At 44.0% G+C, this 21,701-nt stretch overlaps 1 protein-coding gene across 2 annotated transcripts in view; it reads right to left on the minus strand.

Annotated features, from left to right (window-relative positions):
• Nucleotides 1–4,606: 4,606 nt before the first annotated feature.
• LOC109875457 (protein FAM110B-like) overlaps nt 4,607–21,701 on the minus strand; it is a 48,282-nt gene continuing 31,187 nt past the window's right edge. Inside the window, exons 2-3 of one of the 2 annotated variants that reach the window (XM_031810678.1) lie at nt 15,795–15,891; nt 4,607–7,634 (exon numbers count right to left, since the gene is read on the minus strand). In XM_031810678.1, coding sequence (XP_031666538.1) covers nt 5,700–6,962 — 1,263 coding nt within the window. In that variant the 5' untranslated portion in view covers nt 6,963–7,634; nt 15,795–15,891 and the 3' untranslated portion in view covers nt 4,607–5,699. The remainder of the gene's footprint in view (nt 7,635–15,794; nt 15,892–21,701) is intronic. The other variant, XM_031810679.1, reaches the window with a different exon arrangement.

Here is a 21,701-nt window from a genome sequence, read left to right on the forward strand (position 1 = left end):
ATTCTTTGAATTGCATTGAACACAGTTTATTTTCTGAAGTGCTTCATTTTGAGAATAATTTCTTTACATTTCAAAATGTGCGCTGCCCCTTTTCAGATAAATGCGTTCGAGGATATGGTAGACTAACCAAGACTCATGCTACAGTGTCTTTTTGCAGACAGTCAACAGTAGCCAGCATATTGCTGGTATGTTCACTACTGAAAGTTTACTTTTGGAAATTACTTTCCCAAAAATAAATAACCTCACGGAGTAGATTGTTGGGCGCTTCTTTTTGCTCAGGACAGCACGCACGTGCAGTTTGAATGCATCAACTTCTGGACTGCTAGGGTGCTCGAGAAGTTGTAACCCAAAGGCTGGCAGTTGGCGATATTAAAGTCGTTTCATCTTACCTTCCAAAAGCATTGTATGCCACATTTCCCACCAGCATGTTGCGCCTCACGTTCAGCCAGGTCGTAAACAACAGATTGCTGCAAACTTGTTTTCTGAAAGTGACGAGCAACATTTGGGACTAGCAGTCCTAGATATTAGTCACTCTAGCGAATGCACGCATATTTTCTCAGTTTTCCCCCCCACCTTATCTCCATTAAATTGAGTTAAATAGGAAATCAACGCTTTGCAGCCTGAATGGAGAATGTTTTATGTACGAACCGGTCCACGGAAGATACAAGTGTATAGCAGGATGCAAACAATGCCTTTGCACGGTAAGATGAAACCGCTCAAATTTGCCATCTGCAGGGCTTTGGGCTAGAGAAGTTGTGACTTGCGGAAGAGTGTTGGTGCATGAATGAACGTCTAATCGTATTGCTCAAATAAAATAAAAAATTATGTGTGTCGTTTTCAATGGTAGACTGCGACAGAGTAGGTAAATTATTGACGCCAATGACTGAAGAGAACCACTAAGAGGAGAACGACTGCCCCCTCTCATTGTAGCTACAGAAGTTTAAGGCCAACCATATTGATAGCAGAAAAAAGGATCCCCCATTTTAGTGAATGGAAAAATCTTCATGCTCAATCTTCGTTAAATAAATAAATAAATCGAAGTCAATAATGGTATCCATAATTTCTTCTAATTCACCAGATGTATGTGCTTGAACAGATAATTTTTTTAATCGCACACAGAATAAGGTATACGGATAATTGAGTTGCTCATGACAGCCTGCAGTACCCCGGTCGGCCTTCAAATTGAGTTACTCAATGAGAGGCGGCAGCACTGAGCTAGCCTGTAACGTCCCTTCCTGTAGTAGCTCAAACTGCTCATGATTTTTCTCCATGAGACACCATCTTAACTGACTTTATTTGGCTTCAATGTGGTATTGAGTCTTCACAAAATAATAAATGGTGTCATGTGATCGATGGCTTTTTCCATTCATATATACAGTCACTGGATACACTAGCCGGACACACATTTTTACCGGCCCTGGGCCAGCAGGCCCTCGTTAATGTTTTGTATTGGGTTTGGTGAGGTTGTTGTTGTTTGACCCCATGGCTTTGAAATAAACCCCACTTTAGCTGAATGTAAAGCTGCAATATGTAACGTTTTGGTCAACCTGACCAAATTCACATAGAAATGTGAGTTCTAGGTCTGTCATTCTCATTTAAAACAAGTATATGAAGCGGTAGATCTGTTCTTTGTGCGTTATTTCTATGCTTCCCGTTCTTATGTTTTATTTTTGCATCTTTTACTTTCACTTTTTTACACTAGCTTCAAACAGCAGAAGATACAATATTTTTGGTCATGGAAACGATATTTCACGGCGGTTTAGATGTTACAATGATTATCTACACCCCTCATTGTCAAACACTCTTATTTACTGTCTTGGCAACTGTCCTGTTCCAGATTCTAGGCCATCTAAAAGGTACCCTAGAAGTATCCTGGCAGCACACCAGCAGACAGACACTAACCATTTGTGACTCAAGGGTGAGGCTAAGGTCATGCTTGGTCTTGCTGGAGATCATACTGTTTTTAAAACAACCAGTTGTGTGGGATGAAGATTGGAAATGCTTAATCATATTACTATATAATACTATAATCATATTGTCTTTCTAGCAGTTGTAGTTTTAAAGTATGGGTATGTGCGTTCATACTCACCCCTTAGTGAAACATGTTCGGGTGTGGTGACTAGACTTGTGGTTAAAAACATCTGACAGACCGACCGTCTTATCTTGGAGGTTTCACCACCCAATTACAATAGGAGAAATAATCTGAGGCTGAGCACTTTCATTCAATGCGGGAGGCGGGTCCATCAGTGATGTTTCACTGTGTAACGTGTGACCTCGTGCTTCAAGTGTTGATTAACCCCCTAGAGTCAATTGATGCATCGGTGAATCAATCTAAGTAACATCATACAAAAATCACCATCAAAATCCGTCGGTTTAAGATAGAGATACAGTATGTTTTTTTGCATTGAAAGCATCTCAATCCTGCTCATTCATCCGCCTGTTGCACTTCTGCATCTGCGGTGAAACGTGGCAGAGCTAGAGTGGTGTTTATCAGACCATGAGACGAAAATCGGTCTTCTCATGAAAACGATTGCGGCATCCGAATGGTTTGATCTACAAACTAATGTGACCCCACTGTGGAAAGGGGAGATTCTCACAAACACGATGGTGGTGTCACGGGATGGAAGTATAAAGGTAGTTTTGTGCTTACCCAAAAAAGGGGCTATGTGTAGAAATATTATGTATACAGTTGAAGTCGGAAGTTTACATACACCTTAACCAAATACATTTTTAACAATTCCTGACATTTAATCCTAGTGACAATTCCCTGTTTTAGGTCAGTTAGGATCACCACTTTATTTTAAGAATGTGAAATGTCAGAATAATAGTAGAAATAATTATTTATTTCAGCTTTTATTTCTTTCATCACATTCCCAGTGGGTCAGAAGTGTACATACACTCAATTAGTATTTGGTAGCATTGCCTTTAAATTGTTTAACTTGGGTCAAACGTTTCGGGTAGCATTTCCACAAGCTTCCCACAATAAATTGGGTGAATTTTGGCCCATTCCTCCTGACAGAGATGGTGTAACTGAGTCAGGTTCATAGGCCTCCTTGCTCGCACACGCTTTTTCAGTTCTGCCCACAAATTTCTTATGGGATTGAGGTCAGGGCTTTGTGATGGCCACTCCAATAATTAAGCCATTTTGCCACAACTTTGGAAGTATGCTTGTTGCTCATTGTTCATTTGGAAGACCCATTTGCAACCAAGCTTCAACTTCCTGACGGATGTCTTGAGATGTTGCCTGTTACCTGTTCCCTCCAGCATCTTCACAAGGTCCTTTGCTGTTTTTCTGGGATTGATTTGCACTTTTCGCACCAAAGTACATTCATCTCTAGGAGACAGAACGCATCTCCTTCCTGAGCGGTATGACGGCTGCGTGGTCCCATGGTGTTTATACTTGTGTACTATTCTTTGTACAGATGAACGTGGTACCTTCAGGCATTTGGAAATTGCTCCCAAGAATTGACCAGACTTGTGAAGGTTTACAATTCTTTTTCTGAGGCTTATTTCTTTTGATTTTCCCATGATGTCAAGCAAAGAGGCACTGAGTTTGAAGCTCGGCCTTGAAATACATCCACAGGTACACCTCCAAATCACTCAAATTATGTCAATTAGCCCAGCAGAATCTTCTAAAGCATAATTTTCTGTAATTTTCCAAGCTGTTTAAAGGTAGTCAACTTAGTGTATGTAAACTTCTGACCCACTGGAATTGTGATACAGTGAATTAAGGGATAAATAATCTGTCTGTAAACCATTGTTGGAAAAATGACTTGTGTCATGCACAAAGTAGAAGTCCCAACCAACTTGTCTAAACTATAGTTTGTTAACAAGACATTTGTGGAGTGGTTGAAAAACGAGTTGTAATAACTCCAACCTAAGTGTATGTAAACCTCCGAATTCAACTGTGTGTGTATGTATGTATGTATGTATATTTATATTCCCATGAGCTTTCTTATATCTCCTAGACATAAAGACAAACACTTCAAAACCTTGTTTCTTATGATGGCAAAAAATACAGATTTTTTGACTATTTATGAATGTGTTTCTCTGGGCTATAGTAGTAAAGGCCAAATTCAATATTTTTATACCTAAAGGGGTCCTACAATTCAAACTCAAATAGCTAAATGATCTATAGTATGATCGTCTGAACTGTATTTGAAAGATGAGGAAATCTGTCCTTTCCACATTGGTTTTAGATTAGATCACTTCGTCTCTGAGCTCGGGGAGTATCAAATTACATAAAGAAACTGCATTACCCACAATGAATCACTCTCCTGCCATATCCCACAGCCTTTTAAACCTGGAACATGAACAGTGGAGATAGGAGCAACTGTAAACAGACTCTTTTTCAGTTTTACATACTAGCTCAGGTTCATTGTATTGTCAGTGGAGCGATACATAGAAGCATGGAAAATACATCTTGACAGCGTTTCGCTTTATAGGACCGCACAAGGAAGGTGATATTGGTGACCTCTGATCTATGAACTAACATCAACAGACTACACTGACTAACATGGGTACTCTTCTGATCCTCCAGCAGTTAAATGGCTGATGTAACGGTAACCATAAGTATTGTAGTACAGAAAATGAACAGAGCTTAGTGTTTCCTCATCAAATATAATTTTAATGAAATAACTCACATTTTTCAACGTAGATGGCAAAACAAGACATTTATTAAAATAATGCAAAATAACTAACATTGAAAACAATTAATTGCCTTAATTTTTAAGTACTGTAACAGTTCCAACTCCCATATACTGAACCATGTATGTCATCATAACAACGTCATACACATTTGATGATGAAAAGGGTTTGACGCAGTCTCACAGTCAAGCCCAGAGAGAAGACTGAACAATGTAGGAAGTTAGCTTGACAGGCCCCCTCTGACAAAAATCAAAAAAAAAAAAAATATGTATATACATTTTCTTACAGCATTTACACACATCTTAAAGAAAAGCCAGTACCACAAAATCCAACTGTCAATAAGAACATTATGGACAGCAAACTAAACAGATGCAAAAACCACGTAATGCTGAATGGTTTCATGATGCTGCCTGAATGTTATCGCCATAGTAATGCTGAGAGAGGGGTTAAGCTGGGGTTTCCCCAGGGTCTGGGTCTGGAATGTACCAAACAAACTCTCCTGGTACCAAAGGGGTGACGCAGGTTTGGACTGTACCATGCTTCCACAGTCCTTTTTTCAGGGGAGTTTTTTTCCACACACAAAGCTCAGATGCATCAGAGAGAATTATCAGACTAAAGACTGGTTACACACTGAAGCGCTGCATTCACACCCGTATGGCTTCCAGGCTTAGTGTTGTTCAGAACGAAAGGACATTAAGAAGACACACCTAAAAAGAGCTGGCATCATAATGCTGGTCTAAACAGAGAAAGCAAAACGATGAGAGAGCTGCGCTGCTCGAAGAGACGGCACTGAACGGCAGCCATCTTGAAAAAGGCTATTTTTTCCTAAACCTGCTGCTTTAGCTGGAGGCCGCACTGGCGGGTTGGGTGAAAGGAGTCATGCAGATTCAGAGGACAACAAACACTGAACGCGAAAGCGACCGCAAGAGCCATCCACGGGTGCCTTGCTAGATCAATACTTTGACATTCATAGAGATTCAGTGCGCAAGTGTCCAAAGACCTTCATTGCATCGGTAGTATATATATTTTTTTGTTTGTTTCTTCCCTCCCTTTTAGACATGAGATACTTTCTGCGACTCGCGTGCCTGTTTGATACTGTACAGCCATTTGATGACGCGGGCGTTGCGTTCTACGGCCGAGATCCCGTAAGGCACGCGTTCGCTCGCATCTTCCTCCTCGTCCGTCATGTCCTCGTTGCTGTGCCGTGATTGGTCGCAGTCCGAGCTGATCATGCTGGCGCTACGGAAGTTGAGTGAGATGATGTCGGAGTTGGCACGGGCGAAGCTCTCTACGCCCACACTCTCCAGCTCCTCGGGGTCCAGCCCACAGTAGTTAAAGAAGCGCTCCACGTCGGCGCCGGCTCGTGCGTAACGGTCGCTCAGGTCCGACTTGGAGCGATGCAGGGACGGCCGGCGGGCCACAGAGCTCCCCAGCTCTAGCTCCAACTGCTCAGCTGGAGCGGCAGAGGAGGGCGGCGTGGGGTTGGCTTCCCTCTCAGGGGCCAGGGGGGCGTTGTCGCAGAGAGGGGCAAGGACTTTGGGGCTGGGTTTGGGGGGTAAGGGAGGTGCGGAGCTGCTGCTACTTCGGGCCGCCCTTAGAGGCTTACCGTTGCATAGCCTGCGGATGTCGGAGGAGCTGTGGGAGGCGTGGAGGGGTGAACGATCGCCCTCACCCCGCTCCTCCAACAGGCGGCGGCTGAGGTTCAAGTTGCTCCCCTGGGCGTTGCCCCCCTGTGGGCTCCGTCGGCCAGGTACAGGGGGAGGCACCTTAAGGGACTCGGAGAAGGAACGGAGGCTGGTGGGCTCAAAGCAGTCCGTTGTGGTGGGGATAGAGCGGTGGGGGGCCCAGCTCCTGGCCCCGGGCTTTAGAGTAGCGCTCTTAGTGTGGCCCTCAGAGGTCGAGCCGGAGCTGTTCAGGAGGTTCTTAAGGATCTCCAGGTTGAGGTTCTCCCGTTTGCTGGTGGTGGTGCATGTGTCTGACTTGGAGTTATTGTTGGATACCTTGAGGTCCACCCCACCACCACTGCCCCCATTCGCCCCTCTCTTAGCCACGGCAGGGCAGACAGGCGGCCTGGCCAGCAGTGGGGGCTTAACAGGCTCCTGCTTGGCGTTTATGACCTCCTGGCTCTTGACGTACTTCGACTTGTCCGCCTCCAGCCGCTCCACAGCGCTCAGCCGCTTAGGGTTGGGCTCCACCTGGCGCCGGAAGTAGTCGGGCCCTTTGTTGAGTATGCGCAGGGGGACGGTGGAGGCAAAGGCCGCCCCGTGGCCGGGGGGCTTGCTATCTGCCAGTGGCGTCAGGGTCTCGGTGGGCATGTCTGGGTGGTTTGGGGTGGCCGCCGTGGTGGCTGACACGGGGGGTGGCTCTGCTGCTGCGCGTAGGGCAGCCTGCAGGCACGCACATGAAGCCAGGCGAGCGGAGAATGGGGGCCGTCTCCACTGGCCTTCAACAGCCAGGTCTCATCCCCACAGAGCATCAATCAGCCCCTACTGCTGCCCTGCTCCTACTGCCCCACAGCCTGCCTGCCCCAGGGTGGAGCGACAGAGAGAGAGAGAAACAAGAGGAGAGAGGGAGAGTGGGGAGAAGGGAGAGTGGGGAGGAGTGAGAGAGTGGAGAGAAGGGAGAGTGGGGAGAAGGGAGAGTGGGGAGGAGTGAGAGAGTGGGGAGAGTGGGGAGGAGTGAGAGAGTGGGGAGGAGTGAGAGAGTGGGGAGAGTGGGGAGGAGTGAGAGAGTGGGGAGGAGTGAGAGAGTGGGGAGAGTGGGGAGGAGTGAGAGAGTGGGGAGGAGTGAGAGAGTGGGGAGGAGTGAGAGAGTGGGGAGGAGTGAGAGAGTGGGGAGAAGGGAGAGAGAGGGAGAGTGGGGAGAAGGGAGAGGCAGAGCGAGTGCAGGAGCAGTGGTCCGGATCAGTAGGCACCGGGGTGTAGGATTGTGGGAAGGAACAACCTCGTCTCACCTCCTTTGTTCGCCCACAACTGGAGGCAACAGATCTGAAACAAAGAGAGACCAATCGCATTAGGGGATCAGGTGATATCACGGTCATAGCAACAACATGAAGAACTGGGACACATGCATGTACTTGACTGTTGAGGGGCACACTATATAGACACACCTATAGGAACACATGCAGACGCAAACATGCACACACACACACACACTTAAACACAGAGGGAAATATGTTCCTAGTCAAAAGGAGGAAGGCTGAGTAGAAAAGCATACAGTTAGCCATGTCTTTTCCCTGCATACTGCTCTAACATCGCAAGTGTTATGAAGAACCTCATTGTCTGTCAAAGTGAGGAGTGCGATTATTCCAGCTCTCCCTCAGATGCACACGAGAAAGTGCTGACACAGCCGCCAGTGGTGTGTTTTTTTCCCACCACAGAGCCAGAGAGAGAAAAGGGACTACGAGAGTGAGATCAGGAACAGAATGGCAAGAGAAAAGGAATGAGAGACAGAAGAGAGAGATCGAGAAAGTGCAGAGTGAAATATAGACCGAAGAACCTCAAGGATGTTGGGGGGGTGGGGGGGGGGGGAATCATAAATAAAAGTAATTACAGTGGCATCAGGGACAGGGCTGTTTGTGTGCTGGCCAATGGACAGGGAAATTGCAGTGACAAAGCAGTTTTATGGACCCACTGTGTGTGTGTGCACGCGCACGAGTGTGTGGTTGCGCTGCCTGCGACACGTCATACATTACTGAGGGGGAGGGAGGGAGTCTGGGGCGATGCGGGGCAGACGCCTGGACTGATTCAGTAAAACGTAAAACACATGGCTGGTGGTGGCCCTAATGTCTGGCTTACTAAAGAGTAGATTAATGAGTTCATTTCAAAGGCACAACCTGTACGTTTCACCCTGCCTGGGACTTGTTTGTAAACTGATGGTGTGATGGGGTCCTGGACCAGGGCGGATGTAACTATTTGGGGGGGGCTTCAATTAACCGAGGCACCGTTTGACTATTCCAGTCTCAAAATCACTGAAATTGACAGTTTTTTTATACTGCATAAGCTACAACATAATGTAATCGCAATGACTAATGACTATCCCCACCCCAACATATCAGCAATTATTTTTTCATAGAAATGCCCGAATCCAATAGCTCTGATTTTACCCAGACGAATCATTGTGATTATTCACGTTTTCTCATAATCAAAACCATCCAAACGGGACGGGGGTGGGTCTATAGTCCCAGACTAGATATAGATCATCCAATACTCACTCCCCCCCCCCCCGTCGTGCGGTGTAGAAACACACCACGACAGCTTATATCCTGACCCGTCAACCACTCAAAGACCTGAAGTGAGCCCGCATCCCTCTATTTAGAAATATAAGTATATTGTTAGGGGCCTGGGGAGTCCCACAGCAATCTGCACAGACATATTTGCAAAACTCAATCCAGCAACGACACCGCTCCAGCCGAGACACGCCATTGGCCACGGGGTAACCGTAGGGACCCAATTTCATCATCTAACGGTAAGACACTCCAGGTAATAAACCAAATTAGGCAAGGCGGCCTGCCTTGCCCATAGGCCCATTGCCCCCACCTACATTTTTTTCCCCAATCAAATTCGTTTCAATGAAAGACATTTGTTTGGTTAGCCCTGGATACAGATTCAGGGGCCTCAAACCCGGCTATATGAAAACACATAGCAGGACGTCTGAATGAACAGAAACACTGCCAGGCTCAATTTCCTCAAGTCTTGACTATAGATAAGGTCATGGTTAGACCTTAGATCTACAGGACCCTGTAGATAGCCTGTATTATAATGTAAACACAAGAGAGGCATATATAACTATGACCTATGAATGTTACGGGAGACAGAGGACCATGTAAAACTGCGGGACAACAGGCAACTGATCTCTCATTAGAAGGGGGTGGGTCGGTGGCAGGGCCCATACAATGAGGCTGCAATCTGCCACCACACTGTCTGCAGTCACACACACTACCCCATACTGTAATTAAGGAGCAGGAGGGGGTCAGAGCCAGCACTATACACAGTAATAACAGTGAATGAAGCCAGGCTCTCCTCTACCCAATATACCAAATGACTATGATCCTCCCCCTTGACTACTAGGCTAGTCTTAATAGGATCGGACCCTTTTTTACAAATTTTAAATGTTCCTCTAAAATGACATAACCAACTCTCACTGCCTGTAGCTCAGGCCCTGAAGCAAGGATATACATATGCTTGATACCATTTTAAAGGAAACACTTTGAAGTTTGTGGAAATGTGAAATTAATGTAGGAGAATATAACACAGGTCTGGTAAAAGATCATACAAACCAAAAATCTGCATTTTTTTGTTGTTGTTGTGCACTCTCCTCAAACAATAACATGGTATTTTCACTGTAATAGCTACTGTAAATTGGACAGTGCAGTTTAACAATATTTTTTATTTATTTATCCTAGGCAAGTCAGTTAAAACTTGCCTACAAATTCTTATTTACAATGACGGCCTAGGAACAGTCGGTTAACTGCCTTGTTCAGGGGCAGAACGACAGATTTTTACCTTGTCAGCTCGGGGATTCGATCTAGCAACCTTTCGGTTACTGGCCCAACGCTCTAATTACTAGGCTACCTGCCGCCACAATGGAATAAGACATGTCTATGTCCTGGAAAGTTTGCTGTTACTTTCAATATCATGCTAATCACATTAGCGCACAATAGCTCAACCGTCCCGGTATAGGGACAACAATCCCATAGAGGTTTAACCTCTTACCCCATACCAGCTGTGGTGGGCTTTTGTCCCCTGACTGCCCTGCAACACTCTCCTTGTTTAGTGGGGGGGGGGTGAGTGAATTTGTGTTGTATGTACTGTACAGTATATGCATGATGTCATCACAGAGTTCAGTACCTTTTCTCCAGGCATTTAATCAGCATTTAGAGAATAGAGAATGTATGATAATCAGTTACCTACAGTCATGATTCCGGTAATCAAAGCAAAAGTACCTATATCAGTTAAGTCCACACACAAATGTAACGCGTGCACACAAACGGCTCTCCCCCCCTCTTCCTATGTCTGAAGATATCGATTCCCCCTAATTAATACCACGTGCCCTGTCTTTCTCCCTAATAGGCCATCTCTATAACAGACCTATAATCTCCATAGATCGTATTATGACAGCGCAACACAGAGATACATAGTGTCCTTTGACCAAAATGACCACATCCATAACAGCGGTATGCTCAGAATGTTCGACCCAACGGAGTCCTTCGTTCTCAGAACCGCATCAGCCTAACATTCCATTCTCCTCCTTGAAAATAAATGAAAGGCCAATAGAAAAACCCCACATAAAGCCAAGAGGTCAAATCCATTGCTGGTTCTGGGAGACAATCCTTTTCTCTTTCCACCCCTAGGCCCCAAACACATGACGGTCATACAAGAGGGTGTTACGTACTATGCAGTCAGGCATTATGGAATGACTGAACTTATATGGCTAGAGGCCCATGTTCAGTTAAATCATGTTATTGTTGTGACGAAGTGAGACGGAGTAAGACTTTCATCCAATATAGCTGCAGGACTAACGCATCATGCACAGGGAAGTACTGAATGCAAAATCCTAACTCATTTCAAAGCAAGGGAGGCCTGGTGGCTGCAGACTACAACGGAAGTACACAATGTTACTACTAGGCTACTCAATTATACTCTAACGAGCTAAAAGCACCTTCCTCAATCACTTTGGCTTGATAATAAAACGCACGGTCAGCTTTAAAGCGCAAGGGGTTAGGCAAATGTTTTGCTATCGCTAATTCAAGACTCAGATGTTTGCAAATCTGTTATGTTTTTAATAATAGAGGTTAATAGATTTCTCTGCATTCTGATGGTTTTATACCGCTCAATTATATTTCAACAAAAAAGTATTTTTCAGCATTTTCATTAATGTTTGCATTTCCTGCACTCATTTGAGATGATTTTCACACGGCCAAGTAGGGCTGCACGATACTGGCAAACAATCTAGGCCTTATTTTTAACCAAATGTTGCAATTGCCACTGTTGGAATCATGGAAAAATAATGATTATTCTAATTCTATAGTTAGAATATAAGCGTTACTTTGAATACAGTATTGTTTGACACGATAACGAATGAAAATGCCAGGGAGGAGTTACTGTGACAGGGTAGTAACCAAAGTGTTGGTCAGTGTTTCCTTGCGGACCCTATAATCTTTGTCAATATTAAATGCTTTCTCTTAGCTACTCCATGTAGCTAACATATTCATGCATTCCCAATTCCTCTTTGAATTAGAAGATACTGTTGCACAAACATGCTGATTTAGGCCTACACCGTTACTGGTATCAGGCTGTATAGCTAGCTACATTTGCTCTGACTAGCTAGCTTGACTTAGCCACAACTTGCTAAGAAAAGACAAACTAGCTGTTTGCAGATATAAGAAACACAAACTAATGGTGTAATTATAGAACACGAGTGGATTTATATTAAGAAGCAAAATGGAAGCAGCATCATTGTCATTAACATTGTTTCATGTGCTGCATTGACCATGCAGACTGAATGCAAGTGTCTCATGGTCGAGCAACAACAAATGTGCTCCTTGAGTGAGCGGGCGGGGCTAGCTCGTGTGGAAAAAAGGCATGGAGAGAGAGAGCAGAGCGAGATGATTCAAGTAGCGGAGTAAACTATAGAAATGGATGTTACACACGGCATATCACATTTAACAAACCAAACATTCAAATACCGTTATAGAAGGTAAAGTAAAAACCCAAACCCGTATATTTTGTATTTATTAACGATCCCCATTAGCTACTCTTCCTGGGGTCCAAACACACCAAAGCATCCACATTACCTATAAAACAACATATAAAACAGTGAACTATGTTTGCACTGAATGAGCTAAAGATAAAACAGTACATCATATAACATCCCTACACCATCACATATCCACAACACAACATGTTCAATACCACCATAAAACAATGTGTGCGCATTCATGTGTCTGTACCTTCGGGTGTGCATATAGTAAAATACGGTATACCGCCCAGCCCTACCCCCACATAATGACAGTCTCTGTGTTGAGTCATTCAACTGGTGGTTGAATTTTAATAGGGTTCAGAACCCTAACCTTCTGTCAATGTCTTGTACACAAATCGGCAACAGACAGCAGAGATGGTGGGCCAAAATACCGGCCAGATTATCATGTCATTTTAAAGTCATTTCAATTAACTTTAATGCAAAAGACACCCTTGTGACCCAAAACATGTGTCCTTATTTCCCCAAAATGTTTACAGATTTACAGCCTTCCATCCAGATACCGGGTTTTATTGAATATGTGCTGGCACTGCTTCACTGGACTCCTGACAGAGGTAAGACCCCATCTCCCATCACCTCTGTGTGTGGTTCTCGGGAACATGGTTCAATCCAGCTACAATTCATCTGAAGTTCACATGCAGATGTTGTTACCACAGGAAACAGGACTGTCATTCCCAGGTTTCTCATCTCAGTGTGGTTAAGGGGGAACTGTTTTTTTTAAAGGGGGAGGGTTGTTATTTCTTGGCTCCAGGCCCAGAAAGGTAATTTAGGAATGGGAGATGGGGGGGGGGGGGGGGGGGGGGGGGGGGTCTATGGTAGATTTTTGTCGGTAGAATAGAAAATTGCTTTATTTCCCCCAAAATATTGCAGTGACGGTTATGTCAATACTTTTCAATCTCAATACAAGTCTTTGGATGATCTCTATCGCTCTGAGGAGATATTGACGGCAGCCAGGACTTTGTGTCCTCGGTCAACAGACACTAAAATAGATCTGTAATAGATCTGTTGTTCTTGTACACTGCAGCTATCCCGTTACATCTTGGCCGTCCTGGCAGCGTAAATAAACGTTCAACCATCCAGTCTGAAAACTGTTTAGAATTTCAGTTAAATCTTACAAAAGGAAAAGACTCTCAGGCCTTCTGCTATTTTTAACAAATAGAGGAATCTCAGTCCGTTTAATTTGATGCTCGTTGGAAGAACGGAGCGAATGCAGGCTAAAAACGTTCCGCGAAATGTGCCAGCGTTTCCATTAAAGCATTTTTGTGCTGATACGACTACTAGCAGTCCTATGTTACTTATTTTGGATGTTGAGATAATCGATGTTGATGGTACAGAAGGAGGTAAAGCTATGAATGAATCATCTGTGGTCCGAGGCAAACAGATGTAAAAGGGTAGACAGACAGGGTTTCCTAGAGAGACAGAGAGACAAATACACACGCACCACAGTCTCTATGGGAATAACACATACGCTCACACACCCACATCACACGCGGTGACCCACTTTAAACTGAGTCTCATGTGGCATAGTAGTGAGACTATCGTCCACAATACTGTGTACTACACCAAGTTGATGGATAACATTGTCACTCCTAGTCCCACAGGGTGTTGAGGCTTGGTCCCACTTTAAAATTAACTTACAAAGGCTTTATATAGCATGCATAAAGTCAACAAGACCTTGATTAGATTTATCAGCAGTGTTAGAGGTGGGCTACACTCTTAGCACCTTTATTTCTATCTAGAACCAAAAAGGGTTCTTTGGCTGTCCCAATAGGAGAACCCCTTGAAGAACCATTTTTGGTTCCACGTAGAACCCTTTCCACAGAGGGTCCTACATGGAAGAACCCCTTTGGAACCCTTTTTTCTAGGAGTGTAAAACCAAAGCCTACACACCCTGTAGGTCTCCAGTATCAGGACATAGGACTTTTTAATACGTGTACTGTTTGTGTGTAGTGGGGTTATGTGTACTCTCACCCTGGGTGATTTGACGACCCTCTCTATCCTAAATTAATTCTGACCATCTCTCCCTCTCCTCTCTACTTCTTGCACGCACAAACCTCCCCCTCCACAGACACAGACACTCACACACAGGCTAGGTGAATGTGATCCCACCATCAGCAGGCCTAATAGCTACTGACAGATATTGCTAATGGGATGGCAGGGGAAGAGGCTGTTTTGGGACAGTTTGTTCAGCACAGACACTTCTTTACAACGCTGCATGCTGCCAGCACATCACCTTGGACAGCTTTATTCACGCCAGCAGTAATGTTCATTTACTCAAACTGGTCTGGGTGAATGCAGAGACTAGTCGGTGTAAGACTAATGGTACATTGCTTAAACTTTACTGCCCCCGTTGGCTAATTCTGCATTTGTTATGGCGGACCGCTCTTCTGGAAAAGCATTGAGAGATATCATATTCTGTCACTCACCACGTTGTAAGAGCGTGTAATGGAGTCGATAGCCTAGATAAGCAATGGACTATCCATACTGATTTTAAGCCATAAAGACAGACTAATTTGAACACAATTATTTTATATTTTATTTAACTAGGCAAGTCAGTTAAGAACAAATTCTTATTTACAATGACGGCCTACCAAAAAGACAAAAGGCCTCCTGCGGGGACGGGGGCTGGGATTTAAAAATAAATTATAATATAGAACAAAACACACATCACGACAAGAGAGACACCACAACTCTACATAAAGAGAGACACCACAACACTACATAAAGAGAGACACCACAACACTACATAAAGAGAGACACCACAACACTACATAAAGAGAGACACCACAACACTACATAAAGAGAGACACCACAACACTACATAAAGAGAGACACCACAACACTACATAAAGAGAGACCTAAGACAACATAGCAAGGCAGCAACAAACATTATTGGGCACAGACAACAGCACAAAAGGGCAAGGAGGTGGCGACAACAATACACAACGCGAAGCAGCCACAACTGTCAGTAAGTGTCTACGCAAGTCCCATTCCAATATCATCAAGATGAGCGGACATGCTAGGTCTTCTACTGCATGAATACACCCTCTAAGACACACTAATTAACTATGTTTTATAGCTGCTGTACACCGCATAGCCTAATCAGCACTAGGAAGCAGACTGCACTGTAGATAGGCTATATAGTAATATAGGCCTAGCCCTAACAAGCCTACCAAATCACAAAAGGTAGTCTATATTGTGTCTGCCCTACACAAAGATAATTTTGTAATTGATAGATCTGGTCCAATAGATGGACTAAGATGAAGTAGTCTAGTTTGAGGGAGAATGGTGCAGCTGCATACCAGCAGGGGCTGGCAGGCCGGCTGGCTAGACTCAGTTGAATCAGGTGTGTAGGCATGGATGGACACAGAGATGATGATGGGGCTCACCTTTTCAGAGCTCAGGTGTTGGCAGACTCTGGTCCATTGGCCAACTCTGAGTCCCCCTTGTCCTCCAACCGCTGCAGGTTGTCAGCAGGGGAAACAGCTGCGATAACACATACGTCTGGTTAGATCAGGAAACACTCTTAGGTGACACATAGGCTATATTGTACTAGAGGAATACTCCAGCTCTAAACAGCAAGTAGTAGAATAGTTTTGTCACTTACAAGAGGTTGGAGTAATAACATGTTCAACTACTTAAGACATTGTCCGGAATCTAGGTTGAGATAATGAACAACTAAAGGAACGTTTCACTTCTCTCATTGACTTCCCTAACCTGGTCTGTTTTGGTCTGCTTCGCAAGCGTTCCCGGGAAGTCTTGCAAAGTTGCACCTCTGGGTTTAGAAACTCTGATATACAACTACTGTGTCTTCATTATCACAACTCAGTCTAGTCAGGTTCAGTGACATAGTCCATCAACCACTCTCCTAGATGCAGATGCTCTCGCTGTGTGAGTAGCACTTGTGCAGACCGATCAGACACTAGCGCTGCGAGCTGTCTAGATGCAGGGAACACAGAGATACATCAAACTCCAAAAGGAAGACGAAAAGCTCCACTCTCTCACCAGAGTCATTTCAGAAATCAAGCTAGACAACACATTTCACAGGGAATGTTGTGGATAGGTGCTATGGCTTGCGTGTGACATTCTGAAAGCCTGTCACATTTCAAAGCTGAGTGATAGGCCTCAATCACAGGTCTTTAAAAAGAGAGATTATTTATCTGAAATCACAATCGTTCTGCACTGCAGAAAAACAGGGGAACTAGTGTGCTGGGCTGGAGGGGAGAAAGAGTGGGCTAGCACCATGCAAGGAGGCCCTCGAGGACTTCAGTTGCATACCCCGCTGGAAGAGAGGAGACATAGCCTGTGAAAGAGTACACTGTGTACTTAGTGCTCTACTCTTGAGAATCTACATCTGGAACATTGAGTGAAACAGTCACAGCGTAGTTATGTTTATTAGGATCCCAATTAGCTACTGCACAGCCACTCTTCCTGGGGTCCACATGAAACGTACAAATACATGAACAGAGTACAGAACAGTTATAGACAAGAAAAACAAATGAGATATCTATTGAAAAGGCGCCAAGAGACGACAAAAATACTATTTACAAACAATCGTATATAAATATTCATATTCTTATATACAGTGCAGTTAAATTAGATCTTTAGAAAGATGAGAGGTGCTCTGATACAATATGTTGATCTGTTTTTTAAAGCTAAACTTGCTTTTTGCCTGAGTAACCTCTGGTGGCAGAGCATTCCATGATGACATGGCTCTATACATTAAGTGTACAAAACATTAAGAACACCTGCTCTTTCCACAACAGACTGACGAGGTGAAAATTATGATCCCTTATTGATGTCACCTGTTAAATCCATCAGTGTAGATGAAGGGGAGGAGACAGGTTAAAGAATGATTTTTAAGCCTCGAGACAACTGAGACATAGATTGCGTGTGTCTCAATCAGAGGGTGAATGGGCAAGAGAAAAGATTTAAGTGCCTTTGAACGGGGTATGGTAGTAGGTGCCAGGCGCACCAGTTTCAGTGTGTCAAGAACTGCAATGCTGGAGATTTTTGTTGTTATTTTTTTGTATTTTACCCCCTTTTTCTATCTTGTCTCATCGCTGCAACTCCCCAACGGGCTCCCCTATCCAAACGACATCCAGGTAACTTCACACAACTGTGGGAAGCATTGGAGTCAACATTGGCCACCAACATGGGCCAGCATGGGTGCAACTCAATATGGGTGGGTGCAACTTGATATACTCAGTGTATATACACATACAGAATACAATGCATTCGGAAAGTAATCAGACCCCTTGACCTTTCCATATTTTGTTACATTATACTTATTCTAAAATGTATTAAATAAAAAATGTTCCTCATCAATCTACACACAATACCGCATAATAACAAACCCAAAACAGGTTTTTAGAAATTTTAGCAAATGTATAAAGAAATAGGTACCTTATTTACATAACTATTCAGACTCAAAATTGAGCTCAGGTGCATCCTGTTTCCATAGATCACTCTTGAGATGTTTCTACAACTTGGAGTCCACCTGTGGTAAATTCAATTCAATTGATTGGACAGGAAAGGCACACACCAGTCTATATAAGGTCTCACAGTTGACAGTGCATGTCAGAGCAAAAACCAAGACATTGGGTCGAAGGGATTGTCTGTAGAGCTCCAAGACAGAATTGTGTTGAGGCACAGATCTGGGGAAGGGTGCCAAAACAATTCTGCAGCATTGAAGGTCCCCAAGAACACAGTGGTGTTCATCCTTCTCAGAAGCATTTGGAACCACCAAAACTCTTCCTAGAGCTGGCCGCCAGGCCAAACTTAGCAATCGGGGGAGAAGAACCTTGGTCAGGGAGGTGACCAAGAAGCTGATGATCACTCTGACAGAGCTCCAGAGTTCCTCTATGGAAATAGGAGAGTATTCCAGAAGTACAACCACCGCTGCAGCACTCCACCAATCAGGCGTTTATGGTAGAGTGGCCAGATGGAAGACATTCCTCCGTAAAAAGGCACATGACAGCCTGCTTGGGGTTTGCCAAAAGGCACCTAAGACAATGAGAAACAAGATGAACTCTTTGGCCTGAATGCCAAGCGTCATGTCTTGGCATTCGGCCAGAGCCCGGACTTGAACCCCATCAAACATCTCTGGAGAGACCTGAAAATAGCTGTGCAGCGACTCTCCCCATCCAACCTGACAGAGTGCCAAGCTTGTAGCGTCATACCCAAAAACACTCAAGGTTGTAATCGCTGCCAAAGGTGCTTCTACAAAATACTGAGTAAAGGGTCTGAATACTTACATTTATATACATTTGCAACATTAAAAAAAAAACAGTTTTTGCTTTGTCATTATGTGGTATTGTGTAGATTGATGAAAAAACAATTTAATCCATCTTAGAATAAGGCTGTAACGTAACAAAATGTGGAAAAAGTCTAGAGGTCTGAATACTTTCCGAATGCACTTTTTTTTTTTTTTACCATTTTCTCAATTGTAGAATAATAGTGAAAACATCAAAACTATGAAATAACACATGGAATCATGTAATAACCAAAAAAGTGTTAAACAAAAACCAAATATATTTGAGATTCTTCAAAGTAGCCACCCTTTGCCTTGATGACAGCTTTGCACACACTTGGCCTTCTCTCAACCAGCTTCACCTGGAATGCTTTTCCAACAGTCTTAAATTAGTTCCCACATATGCTGAGCACTTGTTGGATGCTTTTCCTTTACTCTGCTGTCCAACTCATCCCAAACCATCTCAATTGGGTTGAGGTCAGGTGATTGTGGAGGCCAGGTCATCTGATGCAGCACTCCATATCTTGGTCAAATAGCCCTTACACAGCCTAGAGGTGTGTTGGGTCATTGTCCTTTTGAAATACAAATGATAGTCCCACTAAGCGCAAACCAGATGGGATGGCGTATCGCTGCAGAGTGCTGTGGTAGCCATCAAGGTTAAGTGTGCCTTGAATTCTACATAAATCACTGACAGTGTCACCAGCAAAGCACCCTCACACCATCACACCTCCTCCATGCTTCACGGTGGGAACCAGACACGCAGAGATCAAACTTTGTGAAATTACATAGTTGATGTATTTACTATTATTCTACAATGTATAAAATAGTACAAATAAAGAAAAACCCTTGAAAGAGTAGGTGTGTCCAAACCTTTGACTGGTACTGTATGTTAGAACTTATTTTGAAGTTGGTATTTGCAATTCAAAAATATATGTAATATTTTACAATGGTATATTCTAATTAAGCAATAAGGCACGAGGGGGTGGAGCTGGTATTGCTGACAGAGCAATACACTGATCCCCCACTGAGTCAAGAAGCAGGGATACCACGGCTACCATGGCTAAGTGCTGTATTCAGGCACTCCGCGTTGCGTCGTGCTAAAGAAAAGCCCTTTACCGTGGTATATTGGCCATATACCACAAACCCCAGAGGTGCCTTATTGCTATTATAAACTGGTTACCAACACAACTAGAGCAGTAAAAATACATGTTTTGTCATACCCATGGTATACAGTCTCTGATATACCACGGCCGTCAGCCAATCAGCATTCAGGGCTCGAACCACCTAGTTTATAATTAAGCATAACTTATTTTACTTTAGTTTCACATGGAGGACTTTTGAGAGAATGCAATTAAATCAAGAGACTAAAATAGCGGTATGGGCTATTTTGTTGACAAATAAGCCTAATAAGAAATACTTTTTCAATTTTGATGCAAATTAAGTAGGCTAAAGCTTTTTCAAATCTGTTCTCTAAATTTTGTAACAGTATGGTGGCATAGCCTCATCTGTTCTTCTTCCCTCATAAGAAACAGCAGATTATCTCACACACTGCAAAGAGCACAGCCTCCACACAATTTGCCTCAGCATCCCACGATGCAGCAGTGTAGGCAGGGCTATTTATAAACAGGGTTCCTGGCAGACGCCCCCACACACGCACACACACGCTGCCTCACCTTGAGTCGCTAACCCGCCTGACTACATCTCACCCCACCTCATCCCCATCCCTAACATCTCACAGAATGCTGTGTGTGTCGGTGGTGTTAATTATGGCACAGGAGGAAAACAGAGAGGAGAGTAGCACTCCCCTCTCCTTCTTGACCCCACCTCCACAAAAACAGTCCCGGACAGTGGGAGTCATGGGAGAAATAAGGTGGCTGAATAATGTCCTTGATGTAGAAAAGCAGGTCCGGGATCTGTATCCCCAAACATTATTGAAAGACCATGACTTTTAGCAGTGGGGATAATGAAACTGGCCCTAGGACTCACCCTTGGGGCACTCCATCTGATAGGTTATTGCTTAACTTTAGCTACTTTTGACTCTCTGCTGTTTTGCTACACACAACAGTAATCCTAGTTGTCGGAGGGTCTGCCATTCAGGTGGTTAGGCCTACACTGACCCTTCCCTAACCAGCAGGCCTCTGTGATCGCTTAATCTAGGCTAAATCTAATCTTGGCCGTAATGATTTTTCAGTGTACAATTAGACAATGTAGGCTAAAGGTTACTGTGACTTATGACTGTTTAGAACCGAGCAAGGCAGTGATCCTTTTGGAAATTCAAGTTTTGGGTTTCACCGTAGCACCTGCTTCAACTATTCATGGTCTTGACAGAACTGGTTCAAAACCACAACTAGTTGAGTCAGGTGTTTAGTGTTCTGGAACAAAGGAGGTTGCACTACATGCACCGTATGGCTCCCCAGAATGGTTGGCTTCCTCTGTTCCCTGTTCTAAACTCTAAAAAAGGTAGAAGATAGTAGGCCTACCTGATCAAATCCTAACCAAACGCAGAACTTTCTTAGATCAGTAGCATTCTACTCTGCTCATAACAGCTTTCCTTGTCACAGTTAAATCCATCCTGTTCTTAGCGGCGATAGTCACAGTTGGGATACATTATCTATCTGTTTGTTTAGTAACACCAGCAGATGCAGAAAGGTGGGCGTGTTTGAAAATCCCTTCTTCTTGACTCAGTGGGTGATCAGTGTATTGCTCTGTCAGCGATACCAGCTTATGGTACAGATACCAGTTTACGGTTACAGATTGACAGGAAAGCCTTCCCTTGCCATAGATAGAACACTGTCTCAGATGAAAGCAAATGCATCCCAAATGCAAGAGAACTCGGCTGGCTAAAAGGAGAACTTCCAACCAGCCTCAGTGTCTAACAGTGGAAAAATGTCAATCTCATCACCAGTGAGTGACAAACTTAGTCCACTGGTGTTTGTCCTCTGTTCTGACATTAGCCTAAACACACCAGGAGAATTTGGGGTCTTTGCTTTTTCTTCTTGTGCAGAACCTTGCTGCTTGCCTGGTAGCTGCCTGTTGGCCTCAG

Source organism: Oncorhynchus kisutch, linkage group LG30, assembly GCF_002021735.2.
Source record: "Oncorhynchus kisutch isolate 150728-3 linkage group LG30, Okis_V2, whole genome shotgun sequence".
In the NCBI taxonomy this organism is placed as follows: Eukaryota; Metazoa; Chordata; class Actinopteri; order Salmoniformes; family Salmonidae; genus Oncorhynchus; species Oncorhynchus kisutch.